We start from the raw sequence: 20,088 nt of genomic DNA, 5'->3' as shown, positions 1-20,088 counted from the left end.
TTCATTGTAAAGTTTGGAACTTGTCTATCGTATATGTCTTAACCATTAATGTACATCCATTAATATATTTTATTTTAATATATTACATTTAATCGAATTAGAATTTCGACAAAAGGCATTATATTATTTAATATAAGTAATTGTCTGTTTTGTGAGATACTTAACTGATATAATTCAAGTGTTGAAATTCCAATTTATTATATATTTTTAAAATATTTCACTCGTTGATGTGATGTATTTGACGTTAACGGATAAACTGGCGCCAAAGAAAATAAAATATAGTTCGTGAATATTCCAAGTAGTTGGCGCCAGAGTAAAATCGTTTTAATGGCAGTGCTTTCAAAATACAAACATGCACAGGATGTCACGAAACTACAGGAGACAGTGGATCCAGTGACAGTGTGGTATCCGTAGTAATTGTTATAAAATGAAACGGCATGTTCCATCTGATGCAATTCCTTAGCGGACTCCTTTTGCTTCTTCTTTCGATACCGCTGAGCAATGGTGTGGATTATACGTACGAAATCGACTGCAGTAACCTACGAATGGGACAATACATCTGTCCTCATCCCGATTATGATTTCATAGATCCAAAAACGCAACAACCAAAAGGATGTACGAAAGAAAATAAAGCCAAAGGTACGTAAAATTCTTATATCTTTTCATTATTCGCAAATCTGAAAAAGTTTGACATAACCTATATCTAAAATTAAAAAAATCTGCATTTTCACTGATAATTTAATTTTTTTCTATTTTATTTTATTTATTGATGTTTAAATATTTATTATCTTCCTTAGTTTTGTAACGTGTATAATTTTATATACGTGAAATTTGAAATTACATGTTCATTATCTTGTTGTTAGTGTTGTGTCTGGCTGCGGATGGCCTCATTTGTACAGAAACAAAAAATAATACATTTAAGAAGGATATTCCTTGTAAATGGACGTAAGTATACATAAAAATAATTTGTTTACCAAATTAAAATTTGAATGTTTCAAACAAAATGGAAAAAATATTTGCAATATCCAAAATGTTTATAAACATTAGGATATATAATTTAAAAGTGTACATACAAACAATTATATATTTAAAATTTAAGCATGTAAACAAAAATACAGTAAGTAAAATTTTTTTAATTTTTTTATTAATATTTACAGAAATGGATATTCCTTCGAAACATCATTGTTACTTTCTATATTTCTTGGCATGTTTGGGGCAGATAGATTTTATCTAGGGTATCCAGCATTGGGCTTGCTTAAGCTAAGCACTTTGGGATTTCTCTTTCTTGGTCAATTTGCTGATGTAATACTTATTGCAACACAAATTGTAGGACCTGCAGATGGTTCGCATTATGTGATGCCATATTATGGTGCAGGAATTCACATTGTGACAAGTAATAACTTTACATACAGAGTGCCACAATACGATTGTTGAACAATTTCTACATACAGAAATAATGATGATCAATCTAAAAATTGTACAGCCCCTGCTTTAATCACGAACAACGATATGCAATCCTAGAATTGAGTCCTATTTCAGCAAACTTGGGAGAAAATTATGTGTATGCTATTTTAATGGACAAACAGAAGAGAATCATCTTGTAGATATGTATTTCAACGAAATATTGTATATACAGATTTGTTACTGACTTATTACCTATTGCCAGTATAGTCGTGTAATAAATATTTGTTTTTATTTCTAAGTGTTCCTTCCTTCCCTTCCTCACAGATTTTATATATATCTTTAAATTTATGGTCATTGCATTTTTTTTTATATACTGCATATCAGAAAGCTTAATTTTTACGTGCTTACCGACATATTTAAATATAATTAATTAAACAATCATAATTAAGAGAACAAAATATAAACTTGATTACGCACTTTTTGTATTGTCAAAAATGACGTTAATCGCTATTATCGCAGTTTAATTATTATCTAGCACGTCTTTGATATAAAAGTACTGGAACGCGTTACCTTGATATTCAGAAAACTTTCAGCAGTGGTAAAAGTTTGTGTTCTCTCAGAAAAGTGAAAAAAAAAAACTTCAATTCGATTAATGTAGCATCATCGAATATGAAAAGTTTTATTATAATTTTATTATTTCAATTTCTCATCTTAATTGTAGTTAGTCAACCAGTGAACAAACTAACTGTGAGTTTTTTATCACTTTACTATTTTAATTTCATCTACTTTGATAATTAAGTAAAAATAAAATTTTATAAATTATTTTTCATATTTGTTATTTAAAAAAAAAATAAATTAGAATTAACGTAATAAATTTAATATAATTATTTTATTTATATGAATTAAATATTTTTCATTTACCTTATTGAAACTCCTTTTTTTTATAAATAAATAATATCATTAAAAAAAAAATCAATAGATAGAAAATAAAAAATATATAATTATCAAATATTTCATAAATTCATCTTTTCTATAATAATTTTTTAAAACAACAGTTCAACAATAAATCTTCAAAATTTTATAATAATTTTATATAAATGAACTCCTAATTATCTGCAGGACATTGATACAGATACAAATTATGGAGTGCACAGATATCCCAGGACTTTAATTTCTTTTCCACCTTGCAAGATGAACCAATACTTCGACAAAGAAAAAGGTTTTTGTTTGAATGTACTCGGTGGTGGTAAAGCACTTTATATAAATAATACATCTTGCGGAACAAATGTGTTGAAGCCACACTGTTTCAATCCAAGATATTATTACATCTGTAAGAAAAATAAAACCATTCTGGCACAATGTTCTCAAAACAAGCATTTCGAAGTTCATTTACAAAAATGCATTTTGATATATCATGGAAAAAACACTCCTAATAAAACCAATTCCAACAGTTGTCAAAAAGTAGGTGTATTTCCAATTCCTAATGATTGTCATCAATTCTATACTTGTACAGCTTATGGTCATCGAATGAAACAAAACTTTTACATATGTCCAAAAAATATGGCCTTTGACACGAAGACAGAAATGTGTAAACCCTCAAGTACTTGCAAAGAATCAAGATTATCTTCCACGTGTTTATTTAGCAATGAGAAAGAAGATATGACTCTAGAGGAAGCAAATATGTTCTTAAGACTGGAGAAAAAGGAGAAATCATTAATGTGTGAAACGATATTTACGAGTGATGAGGAAACTATGACTACTGAGAGGAATTACAATAATGATGAAATTAAATCGACAACTACTTCTTATAACAAGCCGTCTGTATCTGAATTTACAGAACCCAGTGATAGGAAATTTATTACAACCATGATCGAACGTGCTTCGGGAACATCACATTCTATAAACACTGTCGCTTCCGAAATATATACAACTGCGATGTATTCGCCAACTAACGAAGAAATCACGTATACGACAGAGCAAAATTTGCTAACAGAAATAAAAAAGAATGGAGAAGAGAATCTAGAATCGTCAACTTCAAAAGAATCTTACAAACAAGAACATAATGGAAAAACAATTAATAATAACGTACAATCAACTGATGCAATGAAAACTTTTCCCACTGAACCAACAATTTTAGATGACACAACTTCTAGAGAAACAAGAATTGAAAAACAACCAGGTATAGAAATAAAAACTCATCCAAACGAATCGCCTAATTTTAAAAATCAATATAGTACAACAACGGCAGAATTTTATGACGCAACTCATCATTGGTACATATCACATAGTACACCGGCCACAGAAGATTTGAATGAACCATTAACTACTGAAGAACAGATTACTGATTTGCAATTAACAACAATTAATGGCAGTCTTGATGAAGAAAAACATATAAAAATAAATTCAAATGATCCATCTTCAGAAATTCCTCATATTATACAACCAAATGTAGAAATATCAACTAGTACACCAACAGCAAAAGACTTGAATGAACCAACAGTTATTGAAGAAGAGATTACCGATTTGCCATCAACAACAACTAATAGCAATCTCGATGAAAATGGACATACAAAAATAAATTCAAATGATCGATCTTCGGAAATTTCTAATATTACACAACCAAATATAGAAATACCAAATTTTATACCAGCCACAGAAGACTTGAATGAATCAATAGCTACTGAAGAACAGATTACCGATTTGCCATCAACAACAATTAATGGCAATCTTGATGAAGAAGAACATATAAAAATAAATTCAAATGATCAATCTTCGGAAATTCCTAATATTACACAACCAAATATAAAAATATCAAGCAGTACACCAGTCACAGAAAACTTGAATGAATCAATAGCTACTGAAGAACAGACTACCGATTTGCCATCAACAACAATTAATGGCAATCTTAATGAAGAAGAACATACAAAAATAAATTCAAATGATCAATCTTCGGAAATTCCTAATTTTACACAATCAAATATAGAAATGTCAACTAATACAATAGCCACAGAAAACTTGAATGAACCATTAACTACTCAAAAAGAAATTATCGATTTACCATCTGCAACAATTAATGACAATCCAGATATAGAAAAACTAGAAATAAATTTAAATGATTCATCTTCAAACATTCTTAATACTCCACAACCAAATATAGAAATATCAAATAATACAGCAATTACAGAAGACTTGAATGAACCAATAGCTACTGAAGAACAGATTACCGATTTGCCATCAACAACAATTAATGACAATCTTGATGAAGAAGAACATATAAAAATAAATTTATATGATCAATCTTCAGAGATTCCTAATATTACACAACCAAATATAAAAATACCAAATAGTACACCAGTCACAGAAGACTTGAATGAACCAATAGCTACTGAAGAACAAATTACTGATTTGCCATCAACAACAATTAATGGCAATCTTGATGAAGAAGAACATCCAAAAATAAATTCAAATGATCTATCTTCAGAAATTCTTAGTACTACACAACCAAATATAGAAATACTAAATAGTACACCAGCAGTAAAAGACTTGAATGAACCAATAACTACTGAAGAACCGATTACCGATTTGCCATCAACAACAATTAATGGCAATCTTGATGTAGAAGAATATACAAAAATAAATTCAAATGATTCATCTTCAGAAATTCCTAATATTACACAACCAAGTATAGAAATACCAAATAGTACAATAGCCATAGAAAACTTGAATGAACCATTAGCTACTCAAAAAGAAATTATCGATTTACCATCGACAACAATTAATGACGGTCCTGATGTAGAAAAACCAGAAATAAATTTAAATGATTCATCTTCAAATATTCTTGATACTCCACAACCAAATATAGAAATACTAAATAATACAGCAATTACAGAAGATTTGAATGAACCTATAGCTACTGAAGAACAGATTACCGATTTGCCATCAACAACAATTAATGGCAATCTTGATGAAGAAGAACATACAAAAATAAATTCAAATGATCTATTTTCAGAAATTCTTAATACTACTCAACCAAATATAAAAATACCAAATAGTACACCAGTCACAGAAGACTTGAATGAACCAATAGCTACTGAAGAACAGATTACCGATTTGCCATCAACAACAATTAATGGCAATCTTAATGAAGAAGAACATACAAAAATAAATTCAACTGATCAATCTTCGGAAATTCCTAATTTTACACAACCAAATATAGAAATATCAATTAGTACAATAGCCACAGAAAACTTGAATGAACCGATAGCTACTGAAGAACAAATTACTGATTTGCCATTAACAACAATTAATGGCAATCTTGATGAAGAAGAACATATAAAAATAAATTCAAATGATCAATCTTCGGAAATTCCTAATTTTACACAACCAAATATAGAAATATCAATTAGTACAATAGCCACAGAAAACTTGAATGAACCGATAGCTACTGAAGAACAAATTACTGATTTGCCATCAACAACAATTAATGGCAATCTTGATGTAGAAGAATATACAAAAATAAATTCAAATGATTCATCTTCAGAAATTCCTAATATTACACAACCAAGTATAGAAATACCAAATAGTACAATAGCCATAGAAAACTTGAATGAACCATTAGCTACTCAAAAAGAAATTATCGATTTACCATCGGCAACAATTAATGACGATCCTGATGTAGAAAAACCAGAAATAAATTTAAATGATTCATCTTCAAACATTCTTGATACTCCACAACCAAATATAGAAATACTAAATAATACAGCAATTACAGAAGATTTGAATGAACCAATAGCTACTGAAGAACAGATTACCGATTTGCCATCAACAACAATTAATGGTAATCTTGATGAAGAAGAACATACAAAAATAAATTCAAATGATCTATTTTCAGAAATTCTTAATACTACTCAACCAAATATAGAAATACTAAATAGTACACCAGCAGTAAAAGACTTGAATGAACCAATAACTACTGAAGAACCGATTACCGATTTGCCATCAACAACAATTAATGGCAATTTTAATGAAGAAGAACATACAAAAATAAATTCAACTGATCAATCTTCGGAAATTCCTAATTTTATACAACCAAATATAGAAATATCAACTAGTACAATAGCCACAGAAAACTTGAATAAACCATTAGCTACTCAAAAAGAAATTATCGATTTACCATCTGCAACAATTAATGACAATCCAGATATAGAAAAACTAGAAATAAATTTAAATGATCCATCTTCAGACATTCTTAATACTCCACAATCAAATATAGAAATACCAAATAATACAAGGACAATAAAATTCAATGAATCTATTGAAGAAGAGAATTCTGATTTTATATCAACAAATAACGATTCTGAAGTGAAAAAAGAGAAAAAAACAGATATAAATTTAAACGATCCATTGTCAGAAATACTTATTACTGGTATACCCAATATAGAAATGGAACACAATATAGTAACAACAATGAAAGTTACTGAACAATCAACTTTCAAAACCGAAAATTCTGATATTATTTCAGAAATTCCTTCCAATACCTTAACTAGTATCAAAGAAAACGATATACATACAATCATAAATTTAAATGATTCGTCAATGGAAATTACTACTCCTAGTTTACAAAAACATGTTACAAATAGAGAAGAAACATTTATGAAAATATTAAATAATAAGGAAACTGAAAATAATATATCCGCTGAAAGTGTTACAGATGCAGTAGTATCATCATCGATACTAGAAAACATCAATAACAATTTTCAGAATAATGTAGCCCCAATTTCTGTTGACTCAGCAAGTTATTCTGGTATGATACCTGAGAACAAAGTTGAGGAACCTATTTCAATACCAATTACAGAAGAAATAGATAGAATTGCTTTAAATAAAAATGAAGAAAATAATACACCATCTACAGAATCTAATATAATGAAAATAAATTCTCCCATAGAAATAAATACAAAATATACAGCAACTTCTATTAATAAAAATTTAGATAATATTGGAAATGAAAAATTAACTCTTTCTTCTGATACAAATATAAATGAAACTGATAAATCGATTTCACAAACGAATAAATTAACAACTAGTTTTCAAGATTTGATTGCTAAATGTAGAAATCATATGTCAGCAGAAACTACTACACAATCAACCAAATCAAATCCCACTAATGAAAAATATTCAGATCCATTTCATATGCAATCACATTCTCTGATTTCAGATAAGAAAAACGCAGACAAGCAAAACAAAATTTTTGTAGAAGAAGACTTATCGAAACGCATATACTCCGGAAAGACGATATCAAAAAATTTCATATTACCCATTACGTCAGCAGTGTTAAATTTCATTGATAAATTTGAATGCTATTTGAAAAATACGTTAATAAAGATATTTCACTGAAAAAATATATAAATAATAAATATTAGTGAAAATGCAAATAGTAATTTAAATATTTACATTATTATATTATTTAAATATAATAAGCATAAGGATAAAATAAACGAATTATATATTATATTTCAAAATATGTGAATATATTATATATATTTATTATATCTATATAAATTAAGATCTGAGGTAGAATTTATTGAACATTTCTAGATATTATTATTATTTTAAAATAAATAATTATACCGCAAAAAAATTGTACTATATTTCAGAGTTTTAATATTATCATGTATTTTCTCTGTCTTGTTCATTTATTAAGGTGTAATATAAACCTTTCTTTTTAATAAGTTCTGTATGAGTACCCATCTGAAAATAAAATAAAATAATACATATTTAATTTGTATTCTACATTATTGTTGAATTGTATATTTCAATACATACTTCCGCAATTATTCCCCGTTGTAATACAACGATAATGTCAGCATTTTTAATCGTACTTAATCTATGAGCAATTATTAAAACTGTTCTTCCTTGACTAACATTGTCTAATGCTTTTTGTACAATTCTTTCACTTTCATAATCTAACGCACTGAAATTTATTCCAAAAAATTTATTTAAAATTTATTGTAAAAATTATTTCAAACATACAGATTTGTTAAAATATATGTTATCTGTAACTTTTACCTTGTTGCTTCGTCCAAAATTAAAATAGATGGTCTTTTTAATAAGGCTCTTGCAATTGCGATACGTTGTTTTTGACCACCGGAAAGTTGTGCACCTTTTTCACCTACTTGTGTATTATATTTATTTGGGAATTTCATAATAAATTCATGAGCATTCGCTTCTTTAGCAGCTTCAATAATCTACGAATATTCAATAATAAATTTTGCAAAAACATAATTTTAATAAAATGTAAAAATTTCTTACGTCTTCATTTGTAGCATCCGGTTTTCCGTATCGTATATTTTCCATAATACTAGTAGCAAATAAAATAGGTTCTTGATCTATATATCCCAAAACGTTACCTCGAAGATAACTAGCATTGAGTGACTTCAAATCTTTACCATCAATTATAATTGAACCATCATTAACATCATAAAATCTAAAATATTTTATATTATTTAATAAATTAAATCACGATAAAATTAGAATTTATTTATTTATTTAACTCTAATTAAAAATACCTTTCTAGTAAAGCAGCTATAGTTGATTTTCCATTACCACTAGAACCAACAATAGCTACTGTTTTTCCAGCAGGAATATGTAAGTTAAAATTTTTTAAAATAATATGATCTGGTCTGGTAGGATAACTAAATTTCACATCTTTAAAAGTAATATTTCCCGCTAATGATTGATTTTTAATAATTTCTCCACTAACTATCATTGGTGAAGGTGACATTTCTAGATACTATAACAAAAAATTCCGAAATAAAATAAAAAATTTTTTCATTTATATTATTATAAAATATAAAATTATATCTATACCTCAAAAATCCTAGCACCAGCGCTAATACCTTTAACATATGCTCCAAATAACAATGATATTTGCGATAAAGATTTTTGTATAGTCTGTGTGGCCATTAAAAATGCCATTAAATCTCCTGGAGATAATTGCCCAGTAGATAATAAATGTCCACCGAAATATAAAGTACAAAGTAAAATACTATTAAGAAATAAATTTGTTCCTCCTTGAAATAAACCAATTCCTAAACCTAGTTTTTCAAATAATGTTGATCCTAACACAGTTTCCTTACAAAACATTTCTATTTCTTTTTCTTCAGCTGCAAATGCTTTTACCTATAAAAAAGATATATTATAGATTAGAGGAATTCTATTGCCATTATCATACATGATATTACCGTTCTAATATTTTGTATGGCTTCCTCACAAACATGTGTAGACTTAGCAAGTTGATTTTGTGCCTCCATAGATAATTTTCTTAAGCCTTTTCCAAGCATTGTACCAATAAGAATTATGGTAGGCAAAGATAACACTGTAGCTGCAGCCAGTTGTGGTGAAATCCCTATTATAGAAACTATACATCCAATAATTTGTGTAATACTCCTTAAACCTTGTGATATGCAAGTCTTAAAAGTACTTTTAAAATCTTGAATATCACTTGTTAATCGACTTACTATTTCACCACTATGATTTTTATCAAAGAATGTGATATCTTGCATCATAATTGATTTAAATAAGTCTTGTCTTAAATTCATTGCTATTTTTTCTCCTACATGTGAAAGCATATAAATATAAACAAATGTAAAAAATGCCTAAAAATAAATGTAATTTTTTTAAATTACATAGTTTTTTTCATCTAGATTATTTCATAAATAATACATAAAATTTTTCTTAATAAATTAATTATTACATACTTGTGCAATATACATACGTGCTAATGCAAATGCAGGAGTTGTTAATTGCAATAGCACAGCTTTCACAATATCTTCTTTACTTTGGCAAATTTTTGTTAATATATTTATTATATTTCCTATATTCTGTGGTATCCAAATATTTAATATAGCAACAATCATTGCACTCTAAAAATTATAAATAATTATATGAATATAAATAAAAAAAAATTTTTATATTATATGTATTTATTTAAATACTTACTGATAAAGCTATTATTAATTGCCAAATATATGGATATAAATACTCTAAAAATTTTTTCCATTTAAAGATTAATTCCTTATTATCCTTTTTAATATTTTCCTGAATTTTATATGCTTTGCCTTCAACAATTGAAGTGTGAGATTTTATTATGCATGTTCCTATTATACTACCTAATCCACCAAAACCAAATTTTAAAATTGATGAAACATTTTTTGATTTGTTAGTATTATTTATTACAACTTCTTTAATACTATTATTAAATTTTCTTTTTGTTGTATCAAACGGTTTGCGTTTTTGTCTCCATATAAATAAAAGTAAAGAATCTCTATAATAAAATATTATATTATTTATTATATTTAATATATAATAATATATATTTAATATATTGCATTTATTACATAAATTCTATTATAATTTATTATATAAGTAAAAAATGATAGAAAAATGATAGCAAAATGATACCTTGAACATCTCGAATAGTTAATATAATTTTTAAATAATACAGTTCGTAATATAGACATTTTTTAAAAATATTATGTTATACGTTATTCAATTACTAATAAATATATTAATATTCATATTATTCTTAATGATATGATTTGTCATATTTTGATTATTATGCAACAGTGAAATAATATTTATTTATCATTTTATCAGTAGAAACATTATCATTGAATAGTCTATTATATACAATGGATTAATAAATGACATTTGACGAGGTTAGGAAAATTCATAATAAAATACTGTGCACTCCCATATGTAAAATACGACAATTTTGTTTCTGAAATTTATCACTAGATAGCACTTACTGTGCTATTCATTTTTATAGCTTCTTTATTACATTCGTGTTAGTATAGACGGTTCTAAACCAGTGCTAGAATGATTTTGAAATAATAATGATGTATCAAATCAAAAGTTAAAATTAATCAATGTGAAAGAAAAATTTGTATACCTGTACGTCAAGTTCAATTATCTTAGGATAATTTTTTAACGAAATTTCTTTTAATGAAGAAAGTAGGTTAGTATTTACGGCTTATATTTAATATATTAACAATAATATGATATGAAGTTGAATACATTATGAAATATATTTACAAATAACATTATTTAAAGTAATTAAAACGTTAAGCGATGCAAAATTAATAAAATGTAAACGATTGATATAATATAATATCATTTAACATTTATTAATGTTAAATATATCATCATTCAATTCATCATCGAAAACTTAATTTTTATATCATAATCATAAACATTTTTTCAAGTATGGCTGTCGTAGTTTGGGCGCCAAATTAATTTGTATAACATATAGGCCAGTTTGAGTCTATATATAATTAAAAAAAAAAATATGCTTTTTTTTTATAGAATTGATGATATTTTATGTTTTGTTTTCTTATATTCGTATGATATTTTCATCAGATATTTTCTTTATATTAAGTTTGTAAATCGAAATGGCATCCATATTTGATTTTCTATAGTTATAATATACACTAATAAAAAGAAAAAGTAATTCATATAATTAAACAGGAATTTCATTAGTGTTAATAATTAATAATTTTATACTCACATTATTTGCTTTCTATATAGATATATGTATATCTTTAACGATAGTGTTTATATTTACATATTCTAAATAATTCAAATAGATATTGGTAGATATTAATTTGTCCATCCACTGAAACAATAATTCTTCAATATATTACTATATTCCATTGAAAGCTGATAATTTGAATATTTATTGAGATAACAGTAGAATATTATACGTAATTTCCAATAACAATTTCATGGTAATATTATTTATATATATAACATATATTTATTTGTTTTAATATGTCGAATAATATAAATCTAAGATTGTATCATTTTATAAAAGAGTTATTTAAAGAATAATTTTTTAAATTACAAAATTTAGAAAAATATACCAAAATGTTAAATAATTATTTTGCATATACATATAAATATTACATATATAAATAATTACTTTAGATTTAATAATAATATTTAATAATAAAATCGATATTTGACAATTGTAATAATAATATAAATGCATTCTTATAAAAAAAAAATAATAAACTTTTCTCTTCAAAAAACTTTAGGTAAAAATTATATAAAAACTTCAAAGGACCTCGTACATTTAAATCGATTTTATCATAAAAATAATATACATTATTCATTTAAAAGAAGAGGAAAAATAATTCTAATTACAAAAAATTTTCAAGATTTTCAAGTATCGATATTTAACAAGTCTAACAACGATAGTGGAACAACAACCGGACTATATTACACACGAAGGTCTCATGTCATTGCCAGACTCGCGAAGCACTTGAGCAAGTACTTAATACTACCCTCCGCGGTATATTCAAGGCGGGGGTGAGCATTTCAGAACGAATGTAATAGCCGCACAGGCAATTAAACGTGGCAAATACATAAATACACGTTATTAACTTTGCGTACAAAGAGGACTGCCAGGGCGATTAGGCCTTTCAAGACTTCAACTGTTCACCCTAAATCTCTTTCTCTGGTGCGCCTCCTCCTCATCCAACACCACAACAAGTCGCAATTTCAGAGCTTTTTCATGGGGCCGATGCATTACCATGCTGATCAAAGCTGATACTTCCTGTGTAACGCACAGGGAACAACGGATCCCCTCTATTGTTATCCGTTAGAAAAACCGTGCGTCTTCCGTGAGATAAATCGAAGAGTGGCTCGTTACGTCTATACATATCCAAGTACACTTTTGATTTTCATTGGCTCACGATTCTTCTACTTTTGATTCATTTCAAATAATGGTACAATTTTCTGTTAGTGCTAGAATTGGCACTTCAGTCCTTTCTTTTTTTCTTTAGTATTGCATAGGAAAAATTAATTTATCTTCATTATTTTTCGTAATAGAATATTCTTTTTTGAAAGATAAATTCTGTATGATTAAATCATTTGTGCATTTTTGTCGATTAAGAATTAATCAATTTCTTTTTTTTTAAATTACAAGGACAAAGATCAATTAATAATTAAAAACTAAGAGATTGTATTAATATAATGAATAGATTAAGAACTAAAAAAATGGAACTTATATTAATAAAATATGTATATAGAAATGTATATATAAATTGATATCTAAATAGCAAAAGGCGTCGAACAAACAAATATTTCAAGCCTTGGCGAAAAAAAATTCCGATTCAGAGTTGCTTTTCCATTTTTAACGAATGGAAACACAGAGGGAAGATAGGTGAACAGCGTGGGCGGTCGGTGGCGCGTTAAAACAGTTTCTTCGACAAAAGCCATCGAGGCTCGAGGTCAGCCTCTTAACCCAGATTCCTAGTCCGAAGGCGAGAAGACAGCTGCTTTTGGTTACACACGATCAACGCGCTCAATCTATGCAATTCCCTAATCCATCCTCCTTTCCTTCCCCTCTCGTGATTTCTGAAGAAAAATCCTGCCGCCGATTTAAATTTCTCTGCAAGACAAAAAGAAGGGGAGAACGACATGAAGAAAAAACGAGGAGAGAAGAAAAAACACAAAGAGAGAGGAAAAATAGAAAAAGAAAAAAAAAAAAAGAAACGAAAGATATTCCAATATAAGCGTAATAACTACAGCGCTTGTGATACGGTGATGGTAAAAGAATGGTCCAAATGAAGCCTCCTAAATTTCAACACCCTCTTCGACCACCTCCAACACTCCTCCTCCTTCGACTTCTCTTTGCCTTCCTCTCTCTCTCTCTCTCTCTCTCTCTCTCTCTCTCTCTCTCTCGCTTTTTCCCCTGCTCCCTTTATGCCCTCGCCCCGGTTTTCTCGATACCAGGGCTCTCTCTCTCGGCACATCCAGTTCTGTTCCTTTTCTTCCCGTTCCTTTTCCTCTCTCTGTCGGCGAGCCGATGCCCTCGCAATCAGCCGGCAAAGTGGAGTCGCGCGGTGGCTGGAACGGTGGCGGCGTATCCGTGAAACACGCGGTGTAAGTGCCGGGGTGGCGATGACGCAAAGTCAGCGTGGGCCAATGGACTTGGCTGGTGTACGGGAGGTGTTCGGTGGGCCACGATTGGGCGTGGCTCGAGCCGAGGGGTGCGTCACGAGGGGTGCCCACCACCTTCGCCTCTCGCTGCGTGGGGGAATGCCAAAGTGTGCCCCGGGGTGTAATATCATACCGCTAGGTGGATAAATAGACGCACGAAACTAGTAGTAGGGAACGAGTGGGGAACGAGTAACGAACAGAACAGCGGTTGAGGCGAGGGGAAAAGGAAGGAGATCGGGGGAGGACCGCGAGGAGGGTGGTTTGGCGGGGGAAAGAGGTGGATGGTAAAAGAGTAACCGGAGGATGACGGACACGCGAGAGAAGCGTGGAGGAAGGCGGCGAGGTGGGGAGGGGGGGAGGAAAGAGCGAGAGAAAGGGAGGAGGAAATGAGGAAAGGGTCGTGCACCGAGCGAGGGTTACTCAAGGGGGTTAGGCAGGAAAGACGAGGAGAGGCGAGACAAAGAGTGTTGGAACAGGACAGGAGGGATCGGTTAGACGAATAAGAGTAGGGGAAAATTGGGTGGCTACGCGATGCGAGCGAGACTAGACTAGAACAAATAATGGTTGTAGCCATCCTTAGCTTCTGAGGTATTTTCCACTCGTGCGAGTTGCACGCATTCGAACGCTGGCCCAACCTTGCTCACGACGAACCGTGGAACCGTTTGTATGCACAGGCCGTGTCGTGGCTTTCGTCGAGGGATCGACGGCGGCGGCGGCGGCGGTGGCGGTGGTGGATGTTGCCCCTGTGGTAGTGGTGGTAGTGGCGTTGCTGTTGGAAAATGCAGAGAACTCGCCCCCCGCGCTTCTGGACGATATTCAGGGACGTACGCGGGGATGTCAAAAAATTTTTGCGGATAAACTGTTTGATATTGCAAAGCACACGTTATCGAAAGGAACTGGCAAATCTTGTTAAAGATTGAAAAAGATGAGAGAAAAGTAATCTGATCCATAGTTTGAGGATTGAGGATGGAGCTTTTTTGTTTTAATCGACTAAAATTTGTTATTAATCTCATTTTGTCATTGGCAGAAAACAATGGAATTATCGCTTAATCATCAAACTCTAAGATTTCTTTTTTCACGGAACGATTAAATTTTGCAAAATATAATCTTCACGCTAAATTTTAAAATAAAGAAAAAAACAAAGGATTACATTCAAATTCTAAGAGGGGAAAAATAAAAAAATATATAGCATAGTCATCGATCGTCCAAACTCCCCCGTCCAATCTGGAATCATCGTTGTCTACAGAGGCTTGCTTACCATCCGATCCGTATCGTCTCGCATGCGATTTTGTAGAATGCTGAGCGCAGTGTGTAGCGAAACAGGATGTTGTCAGCTGAAATTAAATTTTCCTCCTAGAGCCGGCGGGTCGCTCGGCAACCCGATATTGTGGGCGTTAAGCTACGTACACAAGCGACGACGGACGCAGACAATGCTGCTGCGAACAGTTCGACGTTCACTTTGCTTCGAAAATCGCCTTATCCTGCGATACGGCAACAGGGGGAGGGGAAAGGAAGGGAAAAAAATGATAATTTCGTTGTTTCGAGTTTTCCGCGCGTTGTTGTTAAATATCCCGCCATTTTGCCGGAAACGAGCGCGTTAGAAATATTGTTTTCCAGTATACACTCATCCCCCCCGTATTGTCTCTGGTAATGTGAGTAATTGCAATGGCTCTGTTTACAGGGTGTCTGAATTCCATTCGATGAACGAGGGAGAACGTGATGGAGAAGATCGAGATATGGTGGTTGAAGATGGTGGAAATTTTTGCTCGACCGGTAAGTGAAAACAACGAATTATTTTTCTTATATTATTTATTACTGTGGATATGTATTCCTGAAATGCATACAACATATATTTAAAGATTATTTTTACAATTCTATATTAAAATTATATAACAATTTAATTGAGATAAGTCTAATAATAATAAGTATAAAATATTGAGATTATTTATAAAAATAGAATATAAAAATTTATTGGCATCCTATTTATAAATATTTTAAATATCGCTATAAAAGAATATTGTATTACTTTATACACTTTATTTATACACTTTATATAGTGTATAAATAAAGAATCGTGTTAAGTAATATTTTACATCCAGATATCAAAATCATAAAAATCCTCCAACTATTTAATCAACCATAATGGTATAAAACAATCATTTTTACATCTTATTATCTCAAGTCTCTCATACACCGCGCAAACTAAACTCCCTTTAAAATAATAGTTACAATTTCAAACACATCGACGAACGAAATCCCCCTTCTTTTTAATCCAACAAGCAAAACAATCGTGTAATTGTAAAAACAAGTGCAGCAACGATACGGAACAAGAGTATTCTTTCGTCGAGGGAAGGGAGAAGGGAGAGGCATGGAGGAAGATGATCCAAGGTTCTCCTCCTTCCAAAACGAGCAATATAATACCGCGTAATTAAGTTTAATATCGGAGAAGCTTAAATACGCAATTAACGTTAATGCAACGGGAAAGTTTGGTGGGCGTGTGTACACGCGACCAGTCCAAGAGGAGGAGGGTTGTATCATAATTTCAACCAAGGCGGGCGGATTGTCCTTCTCTCCGTGTTTTTCACGTCCTTTGCTCGTCCTCCTTTGTCCCTTCTTTCAACAGTTCTTCCACGGTCCCTCGAAACCCAACCCCCCACCCCCCTGCCCCGTGGTACAATCAACTTGAAGGGTGTAGGAGAAACGAGGTAGCCATTTATCCGCTACCCCAACAGCGACCGAGCAAGGGAAAGTCCAAGAAAACTGAGCGTTCCGCCATTCTCGTGACTTTTTCACAAGTTATCGCGAAAAAGTTACAGAGATTTTGGAGTCGAATCGATATCTCTTTCCGACGATTGTAATTCGATATCATCTCATTTGTTTAATTGTAAATTATGACTTACAGTAGAGATTCCTTTTGAAGGAAATGATACGATATTTTTTTTTTTTTTGTAGAAAAGAGTTTAGTTCTTTCGAAATTCGTTTCGAGTTTATTATTTCACGATTAGATCGATGACGTTCCAAATTCTCTCAATAAATTTTATCAATAATCACGTTTCCATTGTTGCCAATAATATTACATACCGTAATATATCGTAATACATAATTAAAATTAAAACGCATAAAACTCAATATTTAGACGAAATCATACCACCGACAGCACCCGCAACATCATCCCTACCACATATACAACTACGTATATAATATTCGTATATAACCGGATAATATTTTCTCGAAACGATTATTGCTTTCGCGCCCAGTCATCCCCAAATATTTAGCAAACAGGGTAGGCGCGGCCGTATATATATATTATATTCTTCTCTCCGCATTATTTCAAATACGGAAAGGCATCGCACGCCATCGTTTGCGAATGGCTTAACGAGTGAGTTATGATTCTCGACAGGAGGAAGGTCGATGATTTCCGCGGCTCCGTTCGAATAGCGTTCGACAAATAATCTCGCAAGGTTATAAATTATGGGTTATATTTCAATGGGTGAATCTGACTGATATTGAACAGGATTTAGGTAATACCACCACGATTCAGTAACTCCCCGTGTAATTAGAATTTTGATTCTTGCCATATATTGGGGGTGTTTGGAGAATTTATTGCGGGCGATTGGAAAGATGGATGTAAAAGTAGAATTTGGACTATTTGTCTTTTCTCTGTTGTGTGTGGTCTATGGTAATTCGGTATAGCTTTGTTATTTATTTGTATTTTATATCACGATTTTTCAGCCGGATTAAATTTGTAATTTTATGTATTGTTTTTTTCATGAAGGGAACATTATTTGTTAGCAGTTGTGGTAGTTCGATTTTAACTTGTCATTCCATTTCTTTTATTTTTCACAGAATTTCGAATAAAATATTTTAAAAAAACTGATTATTTACCATATATTTTTTAAAATAGAATATTGGGGAATATTAAATCGTTGATTTCGACGATTAATTTTTCGATTAGAAATCAACGAGACGGAATAACAATTAGGGAAACGAAAAGGATTCGTAAAAACGTGGAGAGAAAAACTCGTGCCCCGGAATACATTATGAAAAATAATAAACTGATTCTATACACTATATGTGACAGGTCCCTTTATGAATGAACTATAATCTGTTGCGGTAAATGCATCTGTCCCAAGCAGGTGTTGCGATTTCGATTCGAATAAAAGAGGCAGATTGAGGGTACGAACGTTTTTGTTAGGTCACGTGCTCCGGTCAAAATAAATCTGTACTTGTAATCCGATTTACCGGGGAAATCGATCAATTCCTTCTCCATATACGATTATTAACTTAAAAAATACAGTATCACCGTATTAACTTCTTCTCTGCCATTCTAATTTTGAAAAAAGCAAAAGATCGACTAATCTCGTTTTGTTGTTTCTTGAATTATTTTATATCTCTTTGAATAAAATTCAGAGAGAATTAAATAGAAAAAATTTTGAAAATTTTAGGATATTTAAATTTATCCCAATTTTTTCAAAATATTTCATACAAGTATCTTTCTTCGTAAGTTTATTTACACTCTGTTAATATTTTACATGAAATTTCGTAACAGATATTTTTAAAATTTATCTCTAATTTAATATCTCTATTGTAGTATATCTGTAAGAGATAAGAAGTTTATAGGCATGTATCTATCAAAAAAATATTAAAAAAAAAAAAAAAAAGAAAGAAAAGAATCATTATTCCTCATATGTTCTTTTGTATTCAATGAAAATACAAATTACGACTTCGTCAAATCTCATAATTTGTCTCGTTTCCTTGAAATTGTTCTATAAATGCAAAGGCCCAAATTGTTTCGAGTGGCGCATAAGATGCTTAAAATCTTCTTTTGTTTACTAAATTTCACGTATACTGGCTCGAAAAGACATAAAAAGCAACGTCGGTATCGCCAGCCATTTTTCACGCTAATTAACCGATTTCTATTTCGTATGCTTGCGTGCATAATTGAAAAAGAGAATAAAAAATGAGAAAGGGAAGAGAGACACAAATTTCCTCTTTTATTCCTGGCCAAAGTGCATTGTGCTTCTGAAGTGTGCATGGATAAAAATATGGGGACGTATATCTGTACAAAATTTCCAATTTTTTAACTATTTTCTTTTTTTCGTATCTTTGTTAATTTTCCTGCAACAAAACAAAATGGCTTGATTACTAATTCGAATTATATGCTTTTAGAGGAACAAATTCTTTTTTAACTAGATACTAGTTTCAAAAATATTTCTTTTGGATAAAATTTTCTTCGATTTGTTGAAATTATATATAGCGAATTATTCAATTGTAAAATTATTTCTTGAAAGTTTTTTAAAAACTCATTAAACATACTTACTTTTAAAATGAAAAGATGATTTCGAATGAAATTATTGAAGGATTAATAATAATTCCTCTTGATAATCTTAAATCTTCTTAATTTTTAATATTAATAAAAACGGCAAAGATATGATTTTATATAAACAATTTCACATCTCACAACATTAAGTGATTCCATTCACTCAAAAACAACTACTTCAAACTACTGCCCAAAAATCCATCGTCCATCCAAAACGAACGAATACCAATAATTACAACATCCATCCACCATCCATAATTAAATTAATTCAAACGAATACCAATAATTATAACATCCATCCGCATCGTGATTAAATTAATTTAAACGAACACCAATCGATGGAAGAACGAACAAAGAGGACA

General features: G+C 30.6%; 3 protein-coding genes across 3 annotated transcripts; 2 read left to right on the top strand and 1 right to left on the bottom strand.

Moving 5' to 3' along the window:
• The first annotated feature begins 343 nt into the window (after positions 1 to 343).
• On the top strand, positions 344 to 1,695 carry LOC122716287 (TM2 domain-containing protein CG10795). The gene is made up of 3 exons (XM_043939212.1): positions 344 to 639; positions 864 to 945; positions 1,158 to 1,695. The coding sequence occupies exons 1-3, from the start codon at positions 438 to 440 to the stop codon at positions 1,432 to 1,434; spliced, it is 561 nt and encodes a 186-aa protein (XP_043795147.1). The 5' UTR covers positions 344 to 437; the 3' UTR covers positions 1,435 to 1,695.
• A 378-nt stretch (positions 1,696 to 2,073) lies between these two features.
• Positions 2,074 to 7,123, top strand: LOC122716240 (phosphatidylinositol 3-kinase 3-like). The gene is made up of 3 exons (XM_043939137.1): positions 2,074 to 2,151; positions 2,524 to 7,032; positions 7,115 to 7,123. The coding sequence occupies exons 1-3, from the start codon at positions 2,074 to 2,076 to the stop codon at positions 7,121 to 7,123; spliced, it is 4,596 nt and encodes a 1,531-aa protein (XP_043795072.1).
• A 799-nt stretch (positions 7,124 to 7,922) lies between these two features.
• Positions 7,923 to 10,922, bottom strand: LOC122716260 (mitochondrial potassium channel ATP-binding subunit). The gene is made up of 10 exons (XM_043939168.1): positions 10,864 to 10,922; positions 10,402 to 10,726; positions 10,161 to 10,325; positions 9,645 to 10,058; positions 9,271 to 9,582; positions 8,970 to 9,193; positions 8,713 to 8,887; positions 8,470 to 8,648; positions 8,227 to 8,374; positions 7,923 to 8,151 (listed from the first exon to the last, which is right to left on the bottom strand). The coding sequence occupies exons 1-10, from the start codon at positions 10,920 to 10,922 to the stop codon at positions 8,071 to 8,073; spliced, it is 2,082 nt and encodes a 693-aa protein (XP_043795103.1). The 3' UTR covers positions 7,923 to 8,070.
• Positions 10,923 to 20,088: the final 9,166 nt, after the last annotated feature.

The sequence above is a fragment of the Apis laboriosa genome, unplaced genomic scaffold, assembly GCF_014066325.1.
Source record: "Apis laboriosa isolate Shangri-la unplaced genomic scaffold, ASM1406632v1 scaffold43_cov150, whole genome shotgun sequence".
Classification (NCBI taxonomy): Eukaryota; Metazoa; Arthropoda; class Insecta; order Hymenoptera; family Apidae; genus Apis; species Apis laboriosa.
This window is presented reverse-complemented; position numbering and strand designations above follow the sequence as displayed.